Source organism: Natator depressus, chromosome 14 (assembly GCF_965152275.1).
Source record: "Natator depressus isolate rNatDep1 chromosome 14, rNatDep2.hap1, whole genome shotgun sequence".
Taxonomy (NCBI): domain Eukaryota; kingdom Metazoa; phylum Chordata; order Testudines; family Cheloniidae; genus Natator; species Natator depressus.
Window position 1 is genome coordinate 47,953,039 of NC_134247.1, and position 20,430 is coordinate 47,973,468.

Consider the following 20,430-nt stretch of genomic DNA (forward strand, 5'->3'; position numbering starts at 1 on the left):
GCAGATATGCACAGGGATGAGTGGATGCAATGGATGGATGGATGGATGGAAGGATGGATATGCATGAGGACAGATGGATGCAGGCCATGGATGGATGGATATGCATGAGGACAGATGGATGCAATGGATAGATAAACATGCATAGGGATGGATAGACAGATGGACAGACAGGCAGATATGCACATAGATGGATGGATGGATGGATAAACATGCATAGGGATGGATAGACAGATGGACAGACAGGCAGATATGAACAGGGATGGATGGATGCAATGGACAAACGGAAGTGCATGGAGATGGACGGCGATACATGAGGATGGATTGACAGATATGCACAGGGATAGATGGATTAGAGGAGAGAGAGAAAGAGGACAGAAGTATTAGTAGGTTATTCTTGTTCTACCCCCTGGGGAAGGGGAAGGGGCAGGGGCAGCGGAACTGGATTCATCCCGGATCGTTTTCCCAGACACACGGAGACAAACCGATCGCTGATGGAATCGCACCACCCTGCAGCACCCCCTGCCAGGGAGCGACTACCCCTTGTCACTCAAGGAGGACTCAGGGTGTCCATTCACAGGAAAGAAGAAGCAAGATAAATAAACACAGAGAGAAAATGTGAGGGAAGTGGGACACGGGACCTTTCCCCTCTAGGGGGCGCCGGCTCCAATCTGGCCCCAGGGCAGGGACTGGCTGGCTCAGGGGGCAGGGAATGGGACACGGGGCCTGTCCCCTCTAAGGGGCGCTGGCTGAGATTTGGCCCCATGGGGGGCACTGGCTGGCTCAGGGGGGGCAGGGAATGGGACACGGGGCCTGTCCCCTCTGAGATACGGCCCCATGGGGGGGACTGGCTGGCTCAGGGGGGCAGGGAATGGGACACGGGGCCTGTCCCCTCTAAGGGGCGCTGGATGAGATTTGGCCCCATGGGGGGGACTGGCTGGCTCAGGGGAGCAGGGAATGGGACACGGGGCCTGTCCCCTCTGAGATACGGCCCCATGGGGGGGACTGGCTGGCTCAGGGGGGCAGGGAATGGGACACGGGGCCTGTCCCCTCTAAGGGGCGCTGGCTGAGATTTGGCCCCATGGGGGGGACTGGCTGGCTCAGAGGGGCAGGGAATGGGACACGGGACCTGTCCCTCTGAGATACGGCCCCCTTGGGGGGGACTGGCTGGCTCTGGGGGGCAGGGAATGGGACACAGGGCCTGGCCCTCTGAGATACGGCCCCATGGGGGGGACAGGCTGGCTCAGGGGGGCAGGGAATGGGACACGGGGCCTGTCCCCTCTAAGGGGCGCTGGATGAGATTTGGCCCCATGGGGGGCACTGGCTGGCTCAGGGGGGGCAGGGAATGGGACACGGGGCCTGTCCCCTCTGAGATACGGCCCCAAGGGGGGGACTGGCTGGCTCAGGGGGGCAGGGAATGGGACACGGGGCCTGTCCCCTCTAAGGGGCGCTGGCTGAGATTTGGCCCCATGGGGGGGACTGGCTGGCTCAGGGGAGCAGGGAATGGGACACGGGGCCTGTCCCCTCTGAGATACGGCCCCATGGGGGGGACTGGCTGGCTCAGGGGGGCAGGGAATGGGACACGGGGCCTGTCCCCTCTAAGGGGCGCTGGCTGAGATTTGGCCCCATGGGGGGGACTGGCTGGCTCAGAGGGGCAGGGAATGGGACACGGGGCCTGTCCCTCTGAGATACGGCCCCATGGGGGGGACTGGCTGGCTCAGGGGGGCATGGAATGGGACACGGGGCCTTCCCCACATTCCCTGTCTGCTGGTTTATTTATGTTGCCGAGGCGTTTCCCGAATGGCCCCGCCACAGACTGACAGACACGAGCGAGACGCACAGACTGGGGGGGCGGGGATGGGGTGGGGGGAGCATGCTCCCCCGCACGGATCTCAGATCGTGCTGCCCCCTCGGGGCGGTGCCCAGCACCGATCTGGATGCCTCGCTCTTGCTCTACCTGCTGGTAGCTGTTGCCGTGTTTCCTGGGCGTGCCGGTGCCAGCGTAGGCCTTCCCCCCCGTCTGGGCCTTGCCCAGGGCATTTTTCACGGCCGGGTGTTTCCCCCCAGCTGCCATCTTGGCGTTGCCGGGGGACTTGGCGTTGCCGGGGAATTTGCCGTTGCCGGGGGCTTTGCCAGGGGATTTGCCGTTGCCGGGGGCTTTGCCAGGGGATTTGCCGTTGCCGGGGGCTTTCCCGCCGCCGGGGGCTTTGCCGTAGGCTGGGGCCGTGCTCATCAGCTGCTCCCGTTTCTGCTGCTTGGCTGCCGGCTTGGCGGGCGCCTTGCGGCCCGGCCCGGCGGGTTTCTGGTGCCGCAACGTGAGGAAGAGGAGGAGAAGGAGGAGGAGGATGGAGGTGATGAGGGTGAGGATGAAGATGGCAGCGACACACACACAGACCGGGAGCCGGGCACAGAAAGAAAACACAACACACAGGGCATGAGTTCACGAGGAGCAGGGGCGCCGGGGCTGCTGCTGCAGGGACCCCCCGGTGTACAAAGCACCCCACATCCCTCAGGGGTGCCCCAAAGCCCCTCTGCCCCTGGGAGCTTGATACATTCAGAGCACCCCGAATCTCTAGGGGTTGCCCCGGACCCTCTCTGCTCTTGGATCCAGATACATACAGAGCAACCCAAATCTCCAGGGGTCACCCCAGAAACCCCTCTCCCCTGGGGACCTGGATACACTCAGAGCAACCCAAATCTCCAGGGGTCACCCCAGAACCCCCTCTCCCCTCTGGACCTGGATACACTCAGAGCACCCCAAATCTCCAGGGGTCGCCCCAGAACCCCCTCTGCCTCTGGGGACCTGGATACATACAGAGCACCCTGAATCTCTAGGGGTCACCCCAGAACCCCCTCTCCCCTCTGGACCTGGATACATACAGAGCACCCCAAATCTCCAGGGGTTGCCCCAGAACCCCCTCTGCCCTGGGGACCTGGATACATACAGAGCACCCCAAATCTCCAGGGGTCGCCCCAGAACCCCCTCTGCCTCTGGGGACCTGGATACATACAGAGCACCCTGAATCTCTAGGGGTCACCCCAGAGCCCCCTCTCCCCTAGGGACCTGGATACATACAGAGCACCCCAAATCTCCAGGGGTTGCCCCAGAACCCCCTCTGCCTCTGGGGACCTGGATACATACAGAGCACCCTGAATCTCTAGGGGTCACCCCAGAGCCCCCTCTCCCCTAGGGACCTGGATACATACAGAGCACCCCAAATCTCCAGGGGTCGCCCCAGAACCCCCTCTGCCTCTGGGGACCTGGATACATACAGAGCACCCTGAATCTCTAGGGGTCACCCCAGAGCCCCCTCTCCCCTAGGGACCTGGATACATACAGAGCACCCCGAATCTCCAGGGGTCACCCCAGAGCCCCCATTGTCCTTGGGACCCCCATGTGTATGGAGCACACACCGGGATTCCCTCCCCTCTGCCCCGCCCCCAGAGGCCCCACCAGCAGGTTTCAATGTGTGGAGGGCATGGCTTGCCCCCCACTAGTATCCCCATTCCCTGCCCCCCAACCCGTGCCCCCCGCGCTCCTGCTCAGGGGGTGCAATGAAGCAGTGATGGATGGACGGATGGACGGATGGATGGATGACACTGCCATGAGAGGATGAGACTCAGACACAACGGGAGCTGGGACAGACAGACGGATGTTGTGGGGGGAGCAGAGCCTGCCCCCCCCGGTTACCTGCTCCACTGTGCCCCCCGAAGGAGTGGGGAGGGACGCGTTCCCATCCTCTTTATTCCCGTAAGAGTCGGGGTACGCGACGGGGGGGAGGGAGGGACGGTGGAAGGGGGGAAAGGAGGAGAACAAAATAATCATAACAGAAACCCACAGCGTGGGGAGGCTCAGGGGCTGGACCAGGGTGTGGGGTCTGTCTGGCCCCCCCACTCCAGTTCTTCCCCCCCCGCTCCCCCATCCCTGGGCCCCTCCCCCTCCCTAGGCCTGACTCTCAGCTCCCCCACTCAGGGCAAGGATGCGTGGGGGAGAACGGCCTTTAAACCTCCAGTTCTGGGGTTCACGCCCCGCCCCACCGCAAGCCGGAGCAGGGCACGCTGGGAACACGGGGGGCGGGGGGCCCCAAGAAGGAGCAGGGCACGCTGGGAACACGGGGGGCAGGTGGCCCCGAGAAGGAGCAGGGCATGCTGGGAACACAGGGGGTGGGGGGCCCCATATGGGGGAGAGTTATGAGGGGCAGGTGGGAGGTCTGGGACCCTGAGATGAAGCTGGCAGTGTTTCCCCAGGGGGTCAGTGGGGGGTCCCAGTGGATGGGTGGGGTCTGAGGGGCAGATGGGGGTGGGGGACCCTGAGATGAACCCGGCAGTGTCTCCTCGGGGGGTTTCAGGCTTTTTCCCTTTGAACCTGAAAACGTCAGTGAAGGACCAGCAGCCCCATATCCCCCCGAGATGAGCCCCATGGGCCCGACCAGCCCCGTAACCCCCCCGCCAGATCAGCCCCACAAGCCAGATCAGCTCCACGGGCCCATCCAGCCCCATATCCCCCACGAGATCAGTGTATCCCCTCAAAATCAGCTCCCCGGGCCCACCCAGCCCCATATCCTCCCCGAGATCAGACCCAAAGGCCTGACCTGCTCCGTCTGCCCCATGTCCCTCACCTGGGGCCTGGCAGGTCTCTGCAGCGCCTCCTGTGCCTGGGGCAGGTGGGGCAGGGAAGGGCAGTCGGGGCTGTAGTGCTCGCAGTAGTCGTAGGCCGCCTGCGGGTTCGGGGCGATGAGCAGCTGCTGGATGTCACCCTGCAGAGAGAGATGGGGTGATGGGGGGACGGGCACTGCTGGGCCTGGAGTCCCCACCCGCCACGAATGGGGAAAGGGGCCAGGGACGGAGGGATGGGGTTGGATGGAGGGGTGGGAGGGGATGGATCGTGGATGGACTGCAGAGGATAGAGGGATGGGGGCTGGAGGGAGCGGATGAAGGTATGGATCATGGATGGATGGAGGGTAGGGTGGATGGATGATTGGGTGGATGGACAGGTGTGTGGGAATGGAGGGAGGGTGGGGATGGAGGGATGGATTGGGGGGACAGAGGGATGGATGGATGGATGGTTGGAGGATTGGGTGGATGGACAGGTGTGTGGGGCTGGATGGAGGGAAGGAGGGTAGCTGGAGGGGTGTGTGCAGGGATGGATGGATGGATGGAGGACTGGGTGGAAGGACAGGTGCGTGGGGATGGATGGAGGGAGGGAGGTGGGAATGGAGGGATGGATTGGGGGGACAGAGGGATGGGTGGGTGGAGGGCTGTGTGCGGGGATGGATGGATGGATGGTTGGAGGATTGGGTGGATGGACAGGTGTGTGGGGCTGGATGGAGGGACGGAGGGTGGGTGGAGGGGTGTGTGCAGGGATGGATGGATGGAGGATTGGGTGGATGCACAGGTGTGCGTGGGGATGGAGGGAGGGAGGGTTGGGATGAAAGGATGGATCGTGGATGGATTAGGGGCATAGAAGGATGGATGGATGCATGTGGGAATGGATGGAGGGATGGATGGATTGGGGGATAGATGGAGGGGTGTGTATAGGGAGCGAGGGCGGGAGGGTGGGGATGGAGGGTGGAATGAGAGGAGTTACCCTGATACCATCCTGCTTCCCCATTGTGATCCCACCCAGAAATAACCCCCAATTTTCCCCCAAACCACCCCCAGGCACTGCCCCCCATACCTCACACCCAGCCAGTCTTAGGGGAGACATGGGGGTCAGGCAGGGTCCCCATGGGCCGGGGGATGCAGGAAAGTCTGGGCCGGTACCTGGAAGACCTCCTCGTCGAGGATGCGGGTGCCAAAGACAGTGATGCCACGGGTGTCGATCACCGGGCGGGGGCCCCGGGGCAGCGTCCGTGTCACCTTCTTCTTACAGTCCAGGATCAGGGTCACAGACTGTCTGTGCACACTCAGCGCCAGCCGGTGCCACCTGGGGACACAGACACGCCGATGGGAGGGGGCAGGACAAACAGACACGGGGGGAGACAGGACAGGAGGACGTGAGGGATGAAAAGGGGAGTCCTCCGGGGTTGGAGTCAGGTCGGTGTAGGGGGCAGAGGGTACCCATGTGCTGCAGTGTTGGGGGTCAGGGGTCGGCGGGTACCCACTTGCCGGCACTGAGGTTGATGCCCCGGAAGAGTGGGGAGTCCTCGGGGGGGGTGCAGGGTTTGGGGGTCAGGGGTCGGCGGGTACCCACTTGCCGGCACCGAGGTTGATGCCCCGGAAGAGTGGGGAGTCCTCGGAGGGGGTGCAATGGTTTGGGGGTCAGGGGTTGGCGGGTACCCACTTGCCGGCACCGAGGTTGATGCCCCGGAAGAGTGGGGAGTCCTCGGGGGGGGTGCAGGGTTTGGGGGTCAGGGGTCGGTGGGTACCCACTTGCCGGCACCGAGGTTGATGCCCCAGAAGAGTGGGGAGTCCTCGGGGGGGGTGCAGGGTTTGGGGGTCAGGGGTCGGCGGGTACCCACTTGCCGTCAGCGAGGTTGATGCCCCGGAAGAGCGGGTAGTCCTCGGGGGGGGTGCAGGGTTTGGGGGTCAGGGGTCGGCGGGTACCCACTTGCCGGCACCGAGGTTGATGCCCCGGAAGAGTGGGGAGTCCTCGGGGGGGGTGCAGGGTTTGGGGGTCAGGGGTCGGCGGGTACCCACTTGCCGGCACCGAGGTTGATGCCCCAGAAGAGTGGGGAGTCCTCGGGGGGGTGCAGGGTTTGGGGGTCAGGGGTCGGCGGGTACCCACTTGCCGTCAGCGAGGTTGATGCCCCGGAAGAGCGGGTAGTCCTCGGGGGGGGTGCAGGGTTTGGGGGTCAGGGGTCGGCGGGTACCCACTTGCCGGCACCGAGGTAGATGCCCCGGAAGAGTGGGGAGTCCTCGGGGGGGGTGCAGGGTTTGGGGGTCAGGGGTCGGCGGGTACCCACTTGCCGGCACCGAGGTTGATGCCCCAGAAGAGTGGGGAGTCCTCGGGGGGGTGCAGGGTTTGGGGGTCAGGGGTCGGCGGGTACCCACTTGCCGTCAGCGAGGTTGATGCCCCGGAAGAGCGGGTAGTCCTCGGGGGCGGGCCGGCCGCTCTGGTCCTGGTAGAGGAAGACGGGCGAGCGCCCCAGCTCCACCCCCAGCTGCTGGGTGCCGTGCTGGTCGTACATGGAGAGCAGGAACCCCTGGGTCCCGGCCTTGGGCCTCACCAGGGCCATGATGGAGAAATCCTCCGGGAACTTCCCTGGGGAGACAGCAGGGGCTGTGGGACCCCGCAGGGGAGGCGGGGGGGGCTTGGGGGGCAGGACGCTGGGGGGTGCAGAGACAGCCCAAGGGGGATGTAGGAATGTTCCACTAAAACATCCCAAGGGGGCGTGGGAATGTTCCACTAGTGACATGGGGGTCACAGGAATGTTCCACTAAGGACACAGGGGCGGGGGAACATCCCAGGGGGCGTGGGAATGTTCCACTAGTGACATGTGGGTGGGAACATCCCAATGGGGCTGTAGGAAAACAGGGGTGGGCGCACAGGAATGTTCCACTAGTGACACGGGAGGTGCGGGAACGTCCCAAGGGGGCGTGGGAATGTTCCACTAGTGACATGGGGGTCACAGGAATGTTCCACTAAGGACACAGGGGCGGGGGAACATCCCAAGGGGGCGTGGGAATGTTCCACTAGTGACATGTGGGTGGGAACATCCCAATGGGGCTGTAGGAAAACAGGGGTGGGCGCACAGGAATGTTCCACTAGTGACACGGGAGGTGCGGGAACGTCCCAAGGGGGCGTGGGAATGTTCCACTAGTGACATGGGGGTCACAGGAATGCTCCACTAAGGACACAGGGGCGGGGGAACGTCCCAAGGGGGTGTGGGAATGTTCCACGGGGGGCGCGGGGCCATGCTGTGAGCTGGGGGCGGGGACCAGCCGCGGAGGCGGGGGGAGCCTGTGGGCAGGGCCCAGCTGATGGAGGACACAGGGAGGGGGAACGTGCGGCAGGACAGGGAGGGGGTGGACGATCCCATGCGGTTGGGGCGGGCGCACGGCCCGGTACCTGAGAAGAGCTGCCTGGTGGGGGCGCTGATCTGCGCCTGCCGTGATATCCTGTAGGCCACGTCCGGCCCCGCCCCTGCCCGCCCGGCGGGGCAGAACCCCGTCGTCTTCCGCACGCCGGCCGGCTGGGCCTGGAAGTGCAGCGCCTTCAGCACGTCCACCGGCTCTGCTGCGGGACACGGGGGGAGGAGGGGTCAGAGCTCTGCCAACAGCCCCCACCTCCCCGACAGGGGCCCCCTCCCCAGCCCCACAGAGCTCCCCAGTTCTGGGATCACATAAACTCACCCCCCGCAGCTACCAGGGTCCCCCGCTCCTGCCGTGACTCCCATTCCCTGCTGAGCCTGTCCACATTCAGGCCCCACCAACCTATAAATCCCCCTCCCCATGAGAGACCTTCTGCCCTGGGGGCTGAGCTGGGGGGGGGTCCTGGAACAAGGTGGAGGAATGCCCCCAGAGCAGGCAGGCCTGGCTGCATGGAAGTGGATGTCTGGGCAGCTAAGGGGGACTGGCCGTGGGTGCAGGAGATGGGGTCCCCCTGCCCCGGTGCACTGGAGGCTGGCTATAAGACTCCTGGCTGGGGGCTCAGGGCAGGGGGCCCCTGACTGGGGAGCTGGGGGGGACGGGGACTGGCAGGGCTGAGGAGGGGGTAGGAGTCCCCTCAGGTGCGCTGGCCAGTTCTATCCAAATTCCAATCTCCCCTCCCCGGACGCTCACAGAGACGGGCTTTTTCAGGCCCAATCAACGGGGTCTTTGTTCCCAGCCGGCGGGGGAGGGGGTCTGGAGGGTCCAGGGGAAACACACACACACACACACACACACACACACACACAGATTCACTCACACCCCCCATCTCACAATCACACACACACCCTCCCAGGCACACCGCCTTTGCTGCCGAAACGCAGCCCCCCCCCTCGCCCCCCGCAATGCCACCCCCCCAATGCCCCATTGCACACGCAGAATGCATTCTAAGCAGGCACCCAGCCGGCTTCTCCATCGGGCACGCGCCCCTCAGCACGCACTGGCTCTCGCGCACACACGCACCCTTTCACCCCGGCCCCTTCTCCGTTGCAAGCCCCCCCACTCCACAAGCACAGCTGCCTCGTCACAGATCGCACCCCACCCCACCTCACAACGGCACCCCCCATGTCAGGCGCAATCACATGCCCGGCTTCACAGACGCACCCACCACGAGCTCACAATCACCAGTTACACATACCCCATAGCACAGCGGCTCACCGGTATCACAATTACACACATACACCCACCCACCCCCACTTCACAGCCCTACAGATCCCATTTCACAATTGCATGCAGCTGGGTCACAATCGCGTGCACACCCTGTTACACAATTCGCCCCCAGCTCCCAGGCTGCCCCCCACCCCCTCTCAGCTGAGCTCAATATTCCATGCTGGACAGAAACAGAAGCCATCAGCTCCAGCCGGGCCTGGCTCACGGCCCACCCCCCCGCCTGCACCCCACACCTCAGGTGGGGCCGATCCCTCCCAGCCAGGGGCGAGGGGTGATGGGGGGCAGCAAGGCCAGCCTGCATATGGGGGCGGGGGGGAGGCAGAGGCGCTCAGACAGACAGACGGACGGGGACATGGACGGGTGACCCTCGCTCCAGCCAGGGCGGGTTTGAGGGAACGTCATCACCACCCCGGGGTCTTGGGGTCAGGACCCTTGGAGGGAATTATCCCCCCCCATGGGACACTGGCCACAAGGGGGAGCCCAGGTCTGCTCGCTGGGGTCAAGGGTGGGCAGTGGGTGAGCCTGCCGGGTGGGGGCACTGCCCCTCCAAGTACAGGGGCTGCCCTAGTTGGGGGGTGATGGAGCAGGGCTGGGGGCAGGGACCTCAGGGGGTACTGTGCTGTGAGTGACCCCACCCTCCCGCCCCGTCTGTTTGTCTGCGTCTCTCCACATCTGTCCCCCTCTCCCATTTTTCCATCCAGCTCCCATCTGGGTTTCTCATCAGCCCCACATTTATGGCCCTGTTGTGAAGGAGGGAGCCCCATTTCTCCTCCCCCCCCACCCCGTTGTTCCATTCGGCATCTGGCATCCATTAATATCCCCCGCAGGACACAGACTGTGAGACAGAGACCGGAGCCCTTGGCTCAGGGCACTGCCACGGGATCTCCAGCTGGCGGCACTGCTCCAGGGAAGTTTGCAGCGCCAGACTTCCCGGCTGGGGACAGTGTTGTGAGGGAGGCTCACAGCACCGGGGTCCCTGGCTGGGGGCACTGTCACGGGGAAGCTCACAGCACTGGTGAACTGGCAGGGGAGGGGAACGTTAGCCCCTGGCAGAGAGGATCCAAGCCCCACACACACACGCTCAGAGCCCCTCTCAGAGCCACGTCCCCACCCGGGGTCTCCCGGCCCCCCGGCCGCACGCTGAGCTCGGCGCTGGCCCAGCCCCAGCCGGGAGCGCTGGCAGCCAGGCCGCGCCAGCCGCACAGAGACACCTTTCTTCGGGCTGCCAGGCGGGCGCGAGGAAAAGCCATTAGGGCTGCATAGCTCAACTCCCCAGGGAGGGGTGGGGCGGGAATGGGGGCGGGGAGCCCCCAGAGCCAGGGCTCCAGTGGGGGGTCTGAGGGAGGAGACACTAGAGGAAGGGGGGGTGAAGGGGGGGTGGGGGGATATTGGCTGTAGAAAGAAGTGAGGGGAGAAAGGCCAGGAGCGGGGGGGGGGAGGGAGAGGGCTCCAGTGGGGGGGTCACAGCGTGAGGGTTGGGGGAGGGGGTTATTCCCATGGAGGAGGAGCAGGAGGGAGGGGGTCAGGTGGAGTGGGAGGGGCCAGACAGGAGAGGTCACAGTGGGGGGTCAGGAGGAGGGGAAGTGGGGGGCAGGTAGAGAGGGGAGCAGAGGGGAAGTGGAGACAGAAGGAGGGGGCAGAGGGGAGGGGAAGTGGGGGGCAGGGGGGAGGGGCCTGGGCAGCAGAGAATGGGCCCTTTATACGAGTCACTTCCTCTGATTGAACCACGAGCTCCCCAGCACAGAGGGCCGTGGGGGGGTGGCGGGTTTGGGACCAGACGGGGTCACTTGATCCTGCCAGCGACCGCACAACCCACAGCTCCCCCCCCCGCAGCTGCCCTGGCTCCCCCCCCGGCCGTGCCCCCCCATCTCCCCCCCAGCTGCCCTGGCTCCCCCCCCGGCCGTGCCCCCCCCATCTCCCCCCCAGCTGCCCTGGCTCCCCCCCGCCATGCCCCCCCATCTCCCCCCCAGCTGCCCTGGCTCCCCCCCATCTCCCCCCCAGCTGCCCTGGCTCCCCCCGGCCGTGCCCCCCCACCATCGCTCCCCATGGCTCTGATGCAGGCTTGGCTGGGACGGGACATATTTGCGGCAAGACGCAGGGACCTGCCAGTCCAGCGGCTCCCGGGAAAGCGATTAGCTCCCCGCCCCACACCTGCTACTCCCATGCACCAGCCCCACAGCTGCACTGCCCCAGGGTGGGGGGCAGGGTCCCTGCACAGCCCCATGGGGGGATCTCTGGGGGACAGGGCCCTGAGCATCTGCTGGGGACGTGCAGGAGGCTCTGCCCCGAACCAGCCGGAGGTGAGCAGCCTTGGCCCCCGCTTCTGAAAATCCAGCCACGGCTCATCCCACCGTCTGAGAGTGTCCATCTGTCCTGTTCCCCCAGTCACGCCGCGTCCATCTGTCTCTCCTGGTCCCAGGTCCCACCGTGTCCGTCTGTCCTGGTCCCAGGTCACGCTAGGTCACTGCCAGTCCAACCCCACCACTCCACGGACCGTGCCAGCCATCCCAGAATGCCTCGGGGCCACAATCCCCCGGGCAGCCACTGCTCCCCTCCCCAGCCTCTCAACTCTCTCCCAACATATCCCTGACCCCCACCATCCCAGGGGGGAACCAGCGCGCCACCCCACGGCTGCATCCCAGGGGGGACCCGGGATGCCCCACCCCATGGCTCCATCCCCGGCCCCCACCATCCCAGGGGGGACCCGGCCTGCCCCAGTTCCACACCAGCAGGTCACCAAAGCAAGGATCCCGCAGCATCCTATAAATTCCAGCGGACACTGGCTCTTCCCAGGCCCCAGAGAGCGACCAGCAGAGCCCCCCAGTGCCCCCCCCGGAGCACCCTGCTGCCAGGGCGGGGACAGACAGAGAGACAGGCTGGTATCTGGGGCCGGTGATCCCATACAGGACACCCCGCTCCACTCCCTGCTAAGACAGACCCTCCCCGGTATCAGCTCCCCCCGTCCCCCAGCAGCGCCCATGGATAGAAGCCCCCCCTCCACCCCTCTTGTATAGGATCCCAACTCTTCCCACAGAGCCCCCCCTCCCCCAGGACCTTGGCTCTGCCCCCCTCAACTGCCCCCGCTCTGATCCCCATGGCCGCCCCCATATAGGGTCCTGTCTCTGGTCCCACCCCCCAGCCTCTCTCCAGCAAAGTCAGGGCTTGTGCCCTGGTGTCTGTTTCTCCCCCTACCCTACACACACCGTGGCTAGATCTGGCTGCCGCGTCCCCCACCCCAGAGATGGCTGCATTTCAGGAACGCTGGGTCCCCAGAGAGCCGGGGGAGGGGCGTATTCCTATTGCCCAGAGGCCCCACACAGAGGGGAGACATACCCCCCAACCGGGGGCAGCCGGAGATTGCCTAGGCAGGCAGGCAGGGACCCAGGCACAGAGAAAAGCAGTGCCACCTGGGGACAGACTGGGGGGGCAGACACTAGGACCTAGGGACGGACAGACAGCAGAGCGGGAACCTGGAGCCAGATGGGACAGACAGACAGCGTGACCCGGGGGACAGGACAGACAGCCACAGCGGGACCTGGGGACAGACAGGACAGAGGGACACGCAGGGACACTAGACTCTGGAGTAGATGGACAGACAGACAGCCATCTGGCGGGGGGCAGACATAAAGCTGCCCCCACCCCTTGGTGATCGCTCCCCTCCCCCAGCTCAGTGCTGTGTGAAAGGCTCTCAGCCCCCCAGACCGGGTGGGGCAGGGCAGGAAGGGGGGCTGAAGGGCCCCTTTCTCTGCTGCCCACGGCCCCAAGGTCAGGGCAGGGGCTGGCAAACCACAGGAGAGCATGGCTCCTGCCACAGGCCGCTGGCTGGGCCCCCAGACATCAATGCACTGAGGCAGCCATTCACACTGCTATGCTGGCCCCCGCCCCCGGGGGGCATCACACCACTGGCCACCCGCTGCCTGCCAGCCGCCTTGGCACCCACCCCACAACTCTCCCCACCCACCAGGACTCCTGGGTTCTATTCCTGGCTCTGGGAGGGGAGTAGGGTCCAGTGGGTTATAGCAGGGGGCTGGGAGCCAGGACTCCTGGGTTCTGTTCCTGCTCTGGGCGGGGAGGCACTGGGAGCCAGGACTCCTGGGTTCTATTCGTTAAGGGGGAACTCCTTTCCCTTTTTCGTGCCTTAGTTTCCCTGTCTGGGATAAAGTCCCATTGTAAAGTGCTCTGAGAACCACAGATGTACCATGGCCCCCTCCCCACAGAGACCAGCTATTTACCCCACTCCCTGTGAAGTTCAAACCATATACCCTTAACTCTGCCCCCCACTTGCTTATCCCCCAGACCCTCACCAGCAGGCATGTGTGGGAGGGGCTGCTGCTTCCACAGTCAGATGCAGAGAAGAGGGGCAGCTCAGAGAAGGTCCCCGATCCTTGATAGCTTTCCCAGCTCCTGGCTTGACCCCCAAAGTCCAGGTGGGGCTCTCTGTGACCCAGGGGTTGGGCTGCCCTGAGGTAAGGGAGAGGCGACACTGGGACTTCTACATACGGCGCAATGCAGCCAGCTCTAGGCAGGAGCATGCAAAGCTGAGTATGACAGTGAAAAGTGGGTGAGGGGTTTTAACCAAGGACAAAGAGGGGGGAACATGGTACCCTGGGGTTATTAATATCCCCACAGAGCTGGGTTTGTGGATTTCCTAGACTCCATTCCCCAACCCCAGAGGCACAGATAGAACCCAGGTGTCCTGGCTCCCAACCCCCTCAGCCCCAATCTGTGTGGCCCTCACCTCCCGCTGCCCCTGCCCCACCCAGCTGTGGTTTCCAGCCCACTGCTCCCCATCCAGCTCCTCCAGCCAGTCCGCTCCACCTGGGCTCCTGGGGGTGTGTCCAGGGGGGGACACCACCTGGCATCGGGGGGCACCCAACCCCCACAAAACTCAGGGCAGGGTGTGGGGTGGATTGTCTTAGAGACCTAAAGAAATGGGCAGAGGAGCTGGCATCTGCAAAGGACCAGATGCCATGGGGAGGGGCACAGGGAAAGATAGATAGATAGATGCTGAGTGAAGTATTGAGATGGATGGATGGTGATGCTAGAAGACAGGAATGGGGCGAGATGGATGGATGACACCCTGGGAGCAAGGAAGGGATGGATGGAAGTGAGGGGTACATGGATGAAGAGAGACATGGATGGAGACAAACACGGGAATCTGGGAATGCATGGATGGATGAAAGCACAGCTACAATCTGGGGATGAGGGGAGGGATGGAAGCACAGCTGGGATCTGGGGATGGACAGAGGGAGGGATGGAAGTGAGGGATACATGGATGGATGGAAGCACAGCTGGGATCTGGGGATGGAGGGAGGGATGGAGGGATGGAAGTGAGGGATACATGGATGGATGGAAGCACAGCTGGGATCTGGGGATGGAGGGAGGGATGGAGGGATGGAAGTGAGGGATACATGGATGGATGGAAGCACAGCTGGGATCTGGGGACGGAGGGAGGGATGGAGGGATGGAAGTGAGGGATACATGGATGGATGGAAGCACAGCTGGGATCTGGGGACGGAGGGAGGGATGGAGGGATGGAAGCGAGGGATACATGGATGGATGGAAGCACAGCTGGGATCTGGGGACAGAGGGAGGGATGGAGGGATGGAAGCGAGGGATACATGGATGGATGGAAGCACAGCTGGGATCTGGGGACAGAGGGAGGGATGGAGGGATGGAAGCGAGGTATACATGGATGGATGGAAGCACAGCTGGGATCTGGGGACGGAGGGAGGGAGGGATGGAAGCGAGGGATACATGGATGGATGGAAGCACAGCTGGGATCTGGGGACAGAGGGAGGGATGGAGGGATGGAAGCGAGGGATACATGGATGGATGGAAGCACAGCTGGGATCTGGGGACAGAGGGAGGGATGGAGGGATGGAAGCGAGGTATACATGGATGGATGGAAGCACAGCTGGGATCTGGGGACGGAGGGAGGGAGGGATGGAAGCGAGGGATACATGGATGGATGGAAGCACAGCTGGGATCTGGGGATGGAGGGAGGGAGGGAGGGATGGAAGCGAGGGATACATGGATGGATGGAAGCACAGCTGGGATCTGGGGACGGAGGGAGGGAGGGATGGAAGCGAGGGATACATGGATGGATGGAAGCACAGCTGGGATCTGGGGATGGAGGGAGGGAGGGAGGGATGGAAGCGAGGGATACATGGATGGATGGAAGCACAGCTGGGATCTGGGGACGGAGGGAGGGAGGGATGGAAGCGAGGGATACATGGATGGATGAAAGCACAGCTGGGATCTGGGGATGGAGGGAGGGAGGGGCAGGTGGAGCAATGGAGGGATGCCCTGGGATCTGGAAATAGGGGGTCGATACACATTCCAATGAGCTGCAGGTCCCTGGTTGTTCTATGGGGTTAAATAACTGAGGGGCACAGTGAAGAGAGAGGATGGGCTGGAGACATGGCGAGGGCTGTGGCTGCAGGTGGGGCAGCAGGAAGAGCCTAGGGGGATGATCTTGCATCCAGGTCCAGCTCCAACCCTGTGGGACCATCCCAGCCAGACCCCCCAGACCCCCCTCTGGATCTGCCCCCAGCCAGACCCACCCTAGATCTGCCCCAGCCAGACCCCAAGCACCACCCCCTTCTGGATCTGCCCCAGCCAGACCCCCAGCCAGACCCCCCCTGGATCTGCCCCAGCCAGACCCCTAGCACCCTCCCTCTGGATCTGCCCCAGTCAGACCCCCAGCACCCCCCCCAGAACTCTCCTGGCCAGACCCCCAGCACCCCCCCCCCGGATCTGCCCCAGACAGACCCTATCCTGGAGCTGCCCCAGCCGGGTGGGGCGCAGCGGGTCTGGAGGCCTGACTCTGCAGCGTCTATTTTGGGCAGGTTCAGGCAGCTTTCAGTCCGGAAACCCAAATAGTAATTAGAGCGAGTGTCCAGAGTGGGGGGGGGGAGAAATTCAGAAAAGGAATGAAGGCAAGAGGAGCAAACAGGGAATGAAAGAAGAAACAAAAAGGAGGAAAGGAAGGGCCCAGACACTGGCGGTCGGGGGGGGGAGGAGGAGGAGAGGAAGGGCCCAGACACTGGGGGTCCGGGAGGGGGAGGAGGAGAGGAAGGGCCCAGACACTGGGGGTCCGGGCAGGGGGGAGGAGGAGGAGAGGAAGGGCCCAGACACTGGGGGTCCGGGCAGGGGGGGGGGAGGAGGAGAGGAAGGGCCCAGACACTGGGGGGTCCTCGCGGGGGGGGGGAGGAGGAGAGGAAGGGCCCAGACACTGGGGGCCGGGGGGGGGAGGAGGAGGAGAGGAAGGGCCCAGACACTGGGGGCCGGGGGGGGGGAGGAGGAGGAGAGGAAGGGCCCAGACACTGGGGGCCGGGGGGGGGGGAGGAGGAGAGGAAGGGCCCAGAAACTGGGGGTCCGGGCGGGGGGGGGGGGAGGAGGAGAGGAAGGGCCCAGACACTGGGGGTCCGGGCGGGGGGGGGGGAGGAGGAGAGGAAGGGCCCAGACACTGGGGGTCCAGGGAAGGGGGGAATCAGGACTTGCTACCTCCCTTCCCGGCTGCTGCCCCCTCTCCACACCCTGCTGGCTTTGGGTCCCCCCATGCTGCAACCCTGGGGCCAACCCAGCCCTTCTCTTCCCCCACCCTCAGATGCCCCCTAGCACTCCCCCTTCCCCCCCCAGGGTCCCTCCCCTGCCCCCGGCCTATGAAAAGCCCCTTTGTTGGGCAGGAGAGAGGGGGTGGGGGGAACCACAGAAGGAAAAAATGTTTCCGAGAGAGGGAAAGTTCAGGCCTGTGGATATGGAGGGATCTCACCCTACAGCCCCCCATATCTGCCCCTCCCCCAGCCATCCCAGTGCCCCCTCCCTATGTCTACCCCCCAGCCAGTTACCCCTCCCCAGTCTGTCCCAAGGGACTCCCCGTCCCCGCCCCCCCAGGAATCGCTCCCTGCAGTGTCCATCCCAGCTAAAGGGGGGGATGTCCGGGAACTAACCCCACTCCCAGCAGCCCAGTCACCCGGGTTAGGTGAAGGTGATGGGGGGAGGGTACACAGCAGGTGTGTGAAGGAACACAGCTACACAATGGGCACAGAGACACACCACTACACACCCCCCCAGGCGGAGACACAACTGTCTACACACACAACCTGGGCGGGTGGGGACACAGGTACAGAACTACACGCGCTCACACACACAACAGACACACCCCCCCTTGTGGCAGGAAACACAAGTACACAACTGAAAAGGAGGACTTGTGGCACCTTAGAGACTAACAAATGTATCTGAGCCTAAGCCAATGTATGGAACACACGGAGCTGCACACCTGCCTGCACACCCACCCCTTACACACCCTGCGGGGGGGCAGCTGACTCCAAACCCTACTGGGAGACACAACTGTGCAAGCCCCACACACACACAACACAGGGCCAGAGCGGTGCAGACCAGACACATGCAACACCCCCCCCAGCCCCAGCCCAGCAAGACAGAGACCCCATGAATCCACCCCCCCATCCCAGAGTCTGCCCTGCGAAGGGAGAAGGGGGGATGCGGGGGGGGGGGGTGCAGGAGACATGGAATGAAGAATAGGGGAAGAAGGGGGGCAATGGGGGAGCAGGGGAGATTGGCGGGCACAGGGGGGCAAGCAGGGAAGGGGAGGCAGTGTCGGAATGGAGGGGTGGGGGTGCACAGTGGGGCTCTGCTCTCACTTCCCTGGGGTTATAAATCCCCTACACACAGGCCAGGCGGCTCTGGCTCAGCACAGGCCGCGCTGGGCAGGGGGTCGGGGGAAGCCGCAGCCCAAAGATAAATAAACCCCCGCCCCAGCCCGGCGCACACGCCCCCACTGTTCCCAGCACAACGAGCCTCTGTGTGTGCAGGGCCCGGGGGGTGCAGGCCACACGGGCAATGGGGGGCCCTGGGGGGTGCAGACCACACGGGCAATGGGGGGCCCTGGGGGGTGCAGGCCAACACGGGAAATGGGGGGCCCTGGGGGGCGCAGGCCAACACGGGAAATGGGGGGCCCTGGGGGGGGTGCAGGCCAACACGGGAAATGGGGGGCCCTGGGGGGGGTGCAGGCCACATGGGCAATGGGGCAAACCTGGATAGGTCGAGGGGGCAGATCCCCCATTTTCAGTCCAAGCCAGTCCTGGTGGGGGGGAGGCTGGATAAACAGGGCTGGATTTATCGCACCAGAGAACCCCCTGTGCCCCCATGCCAGCAATTCCCTCTCCCAGAGCCCCCAATACCTGAGACATCCCCACTCTGACCCTGATGCCAGAGAAACCCCCACAACCCCCCCCCGCCGCTGCCAAAGATCCACCCCCAAGCCCGAGGGAGTCTCCCCCATAAGAAGTTTGGGGGTCTAAAGTTGGGGATGGAATAAAAAGGAAGGACTGTACCCCCCTGAATTCCTGCCCCTCTCCCTGCCCCTCACTCCATGACCCCTTCATCCAGTTCTCGTTGCCCTAAAATCCCAGCCGTGCCTAAACCCCCAAATTCTGGCCCCCGTTTTCAGATCCCCTGAATTTCTGACCCTTCTGCACCCTTAAACCCCTGCCCCCCAGTGCCTGCCTCCCAGTACCCCCCATGCCTATCCCAAGGATCGGTCAGTGCCTGCGATGCCCAGAGAAGAGGGTGGTGTCTCTGCCACATCACCCCAGCTGGCACCCCCAGCCCTCCCCAGCCACCTGCTGGCGGCTCCGCAAAGCACAATGGGGGGGGCTGGGTGACAGGCAGGGACACCCCCCCACCCCGGGCTCAGCTGTCACAGCTGGGACCTGCTTCCGCAGTCCCCCACCCATCCCCCCTCCAGACACCAGGCCCCCACCCAACCCCTGGCCTGCCTCGTGTCTCCACTCGCACACCCAGACCCTGCACCCGCCTGCCCCCCCCACCGAGCCCGGGCTCCAGGGGACCGTGCCAGGGCCACGGCACCACTCCTTGTGCCCCGGGGCTGATACCCCCCATGCCAGCCCTGGACTAGGCACTGACCTCCTACCGCAGCCCCTGATCCCCCCCTCCAGGGCACGGACACCCCTGCCCCGCGCCCCAGACACACACATCCCCGGCACAGAGCAGGGCACTGACCCTGTCCCAGATCTCCTGGTCCCAAACACAGAGACCCCCTGTGCCTGCGACACAGACACCCCAGCATCCCCCTGTGCCCCAGACACAGAGCCCCCTGGACTCCCCTACGCCCCAGACACCCCCAGATCCCCCTGCGCCCCAGACACAGAGCCCCCGGACCCCCCTGCGCCCCAGACACCCCCAGCATCCCTCTGCGCCCGAGACACACACACCCCAGCATCCCCCTGCGCCCAAGACACAGAGCCCCCCGGGCACCCCCTGGGTCCCCCCACCGTACCTGCCCGGGCGCACAGAGCGGGCAGCAGCAGCAGCAGGGGCAGCAGCAGCCCGGGGGCCCGGGGGCGCCCGGCGCGGGCCATGGCCGAGGGGGGCTTTCCGGAGCCCGGCAGGAGCAGAGGGGGCAGCCCGGAGTCGGGGGCGCAGGGCGAGGGGGTCCCGGCTGCTCGGTAGCTCCGGCTGCCCCGTGTCCAGCCCCGGCTCTGTCTGCGAGCGCCCGGCTCCCCTGCACCGTCCCAGCCCGGCCCGCTCCCCCCGGCCCGGCCCCCCTCCAGCCCTGCCCGGCCCCCCCGGCCCGCCCCACTGCCCGGCCCCTGTCCAGCCCTGCCCGTCCCGGGGCCCCCGCACTGCCCGGCCCCCCCGGTCCGCCCCACTGGCCCCTCCACCCCAGCCCGGCCCGCCCCCTCCAGCCCTGCCCGCCTCGGGCCCCCCCACTGACCCCTCCGGCCCCCCAAAGCTCCCTCCCCCCAGCCCTGGCCCCCCGGCACTGCCCCCCTCCAGCCTTCCAGCCCTACCCTGTCCGCCCCCTCCCAGCCCCGGACCCCCTCATCCTTCCTTCCCTACCTGCCCCCCAGGCTTGCCCTGCTCGCCCCAGCCCTGCCCTGCCCTCCTCGGCCGGGAGACCCGCCCCTTCCTACGCCCCTGCCCAGCCCGGCCCACCCTGAGATCACCTCAGCCCCCCACTCACACCTGCAGCCCCCACCTCTGCTCCACCCCCCTGCCCGGCTCCTTTCCCAGCTGGGAGACCCCTCCCCTCTCACCCCCCAAACCCCCCGTACACCCACCTCTCCCTGGGAGACCCTGTTTCCTGCACACTCTGCCCCTAACTGCCCCTCCCACCACCTGACC

At 65.0% G+C, this 20,430-nt stretch overlaps 1 protein-coding gene across 1 annotated transcript in view; it reads right to left on the reverse strand.

Moving 5' to 3' along the window:
- Window positions 1–7,190, reverse strand: part of COL11A2 (collagen type XI alpha 2 chain) — a 57,485-nt gene extending 50,295 nt beyond the window's left edge. Inside the window, exons 1-3 of the mRNA XM_074970594.1 lie at window positions 6,991–7,190; window positions 5,761–5,923; window positions 4,617–4,754 (exon numbers count right to left, since the gene is read on the reverse strand). Of these exons, the coding sequence (XP_074826695.1) occupies window positions 4,617–4,754; window positions 5,761–5,923; window positions 6,991–7,175 (486 nt within the window). The 5' untranslated portion in view covers window positions 7,176–7,190. The remainder of the gene's footprint in view (window positions 1–4,616; window positions 4,755–5,760; window positions 5,924–6,990) is intronic.
- Window positions 7,191–20,430: the final 13,240 nt, after the last annotated feature.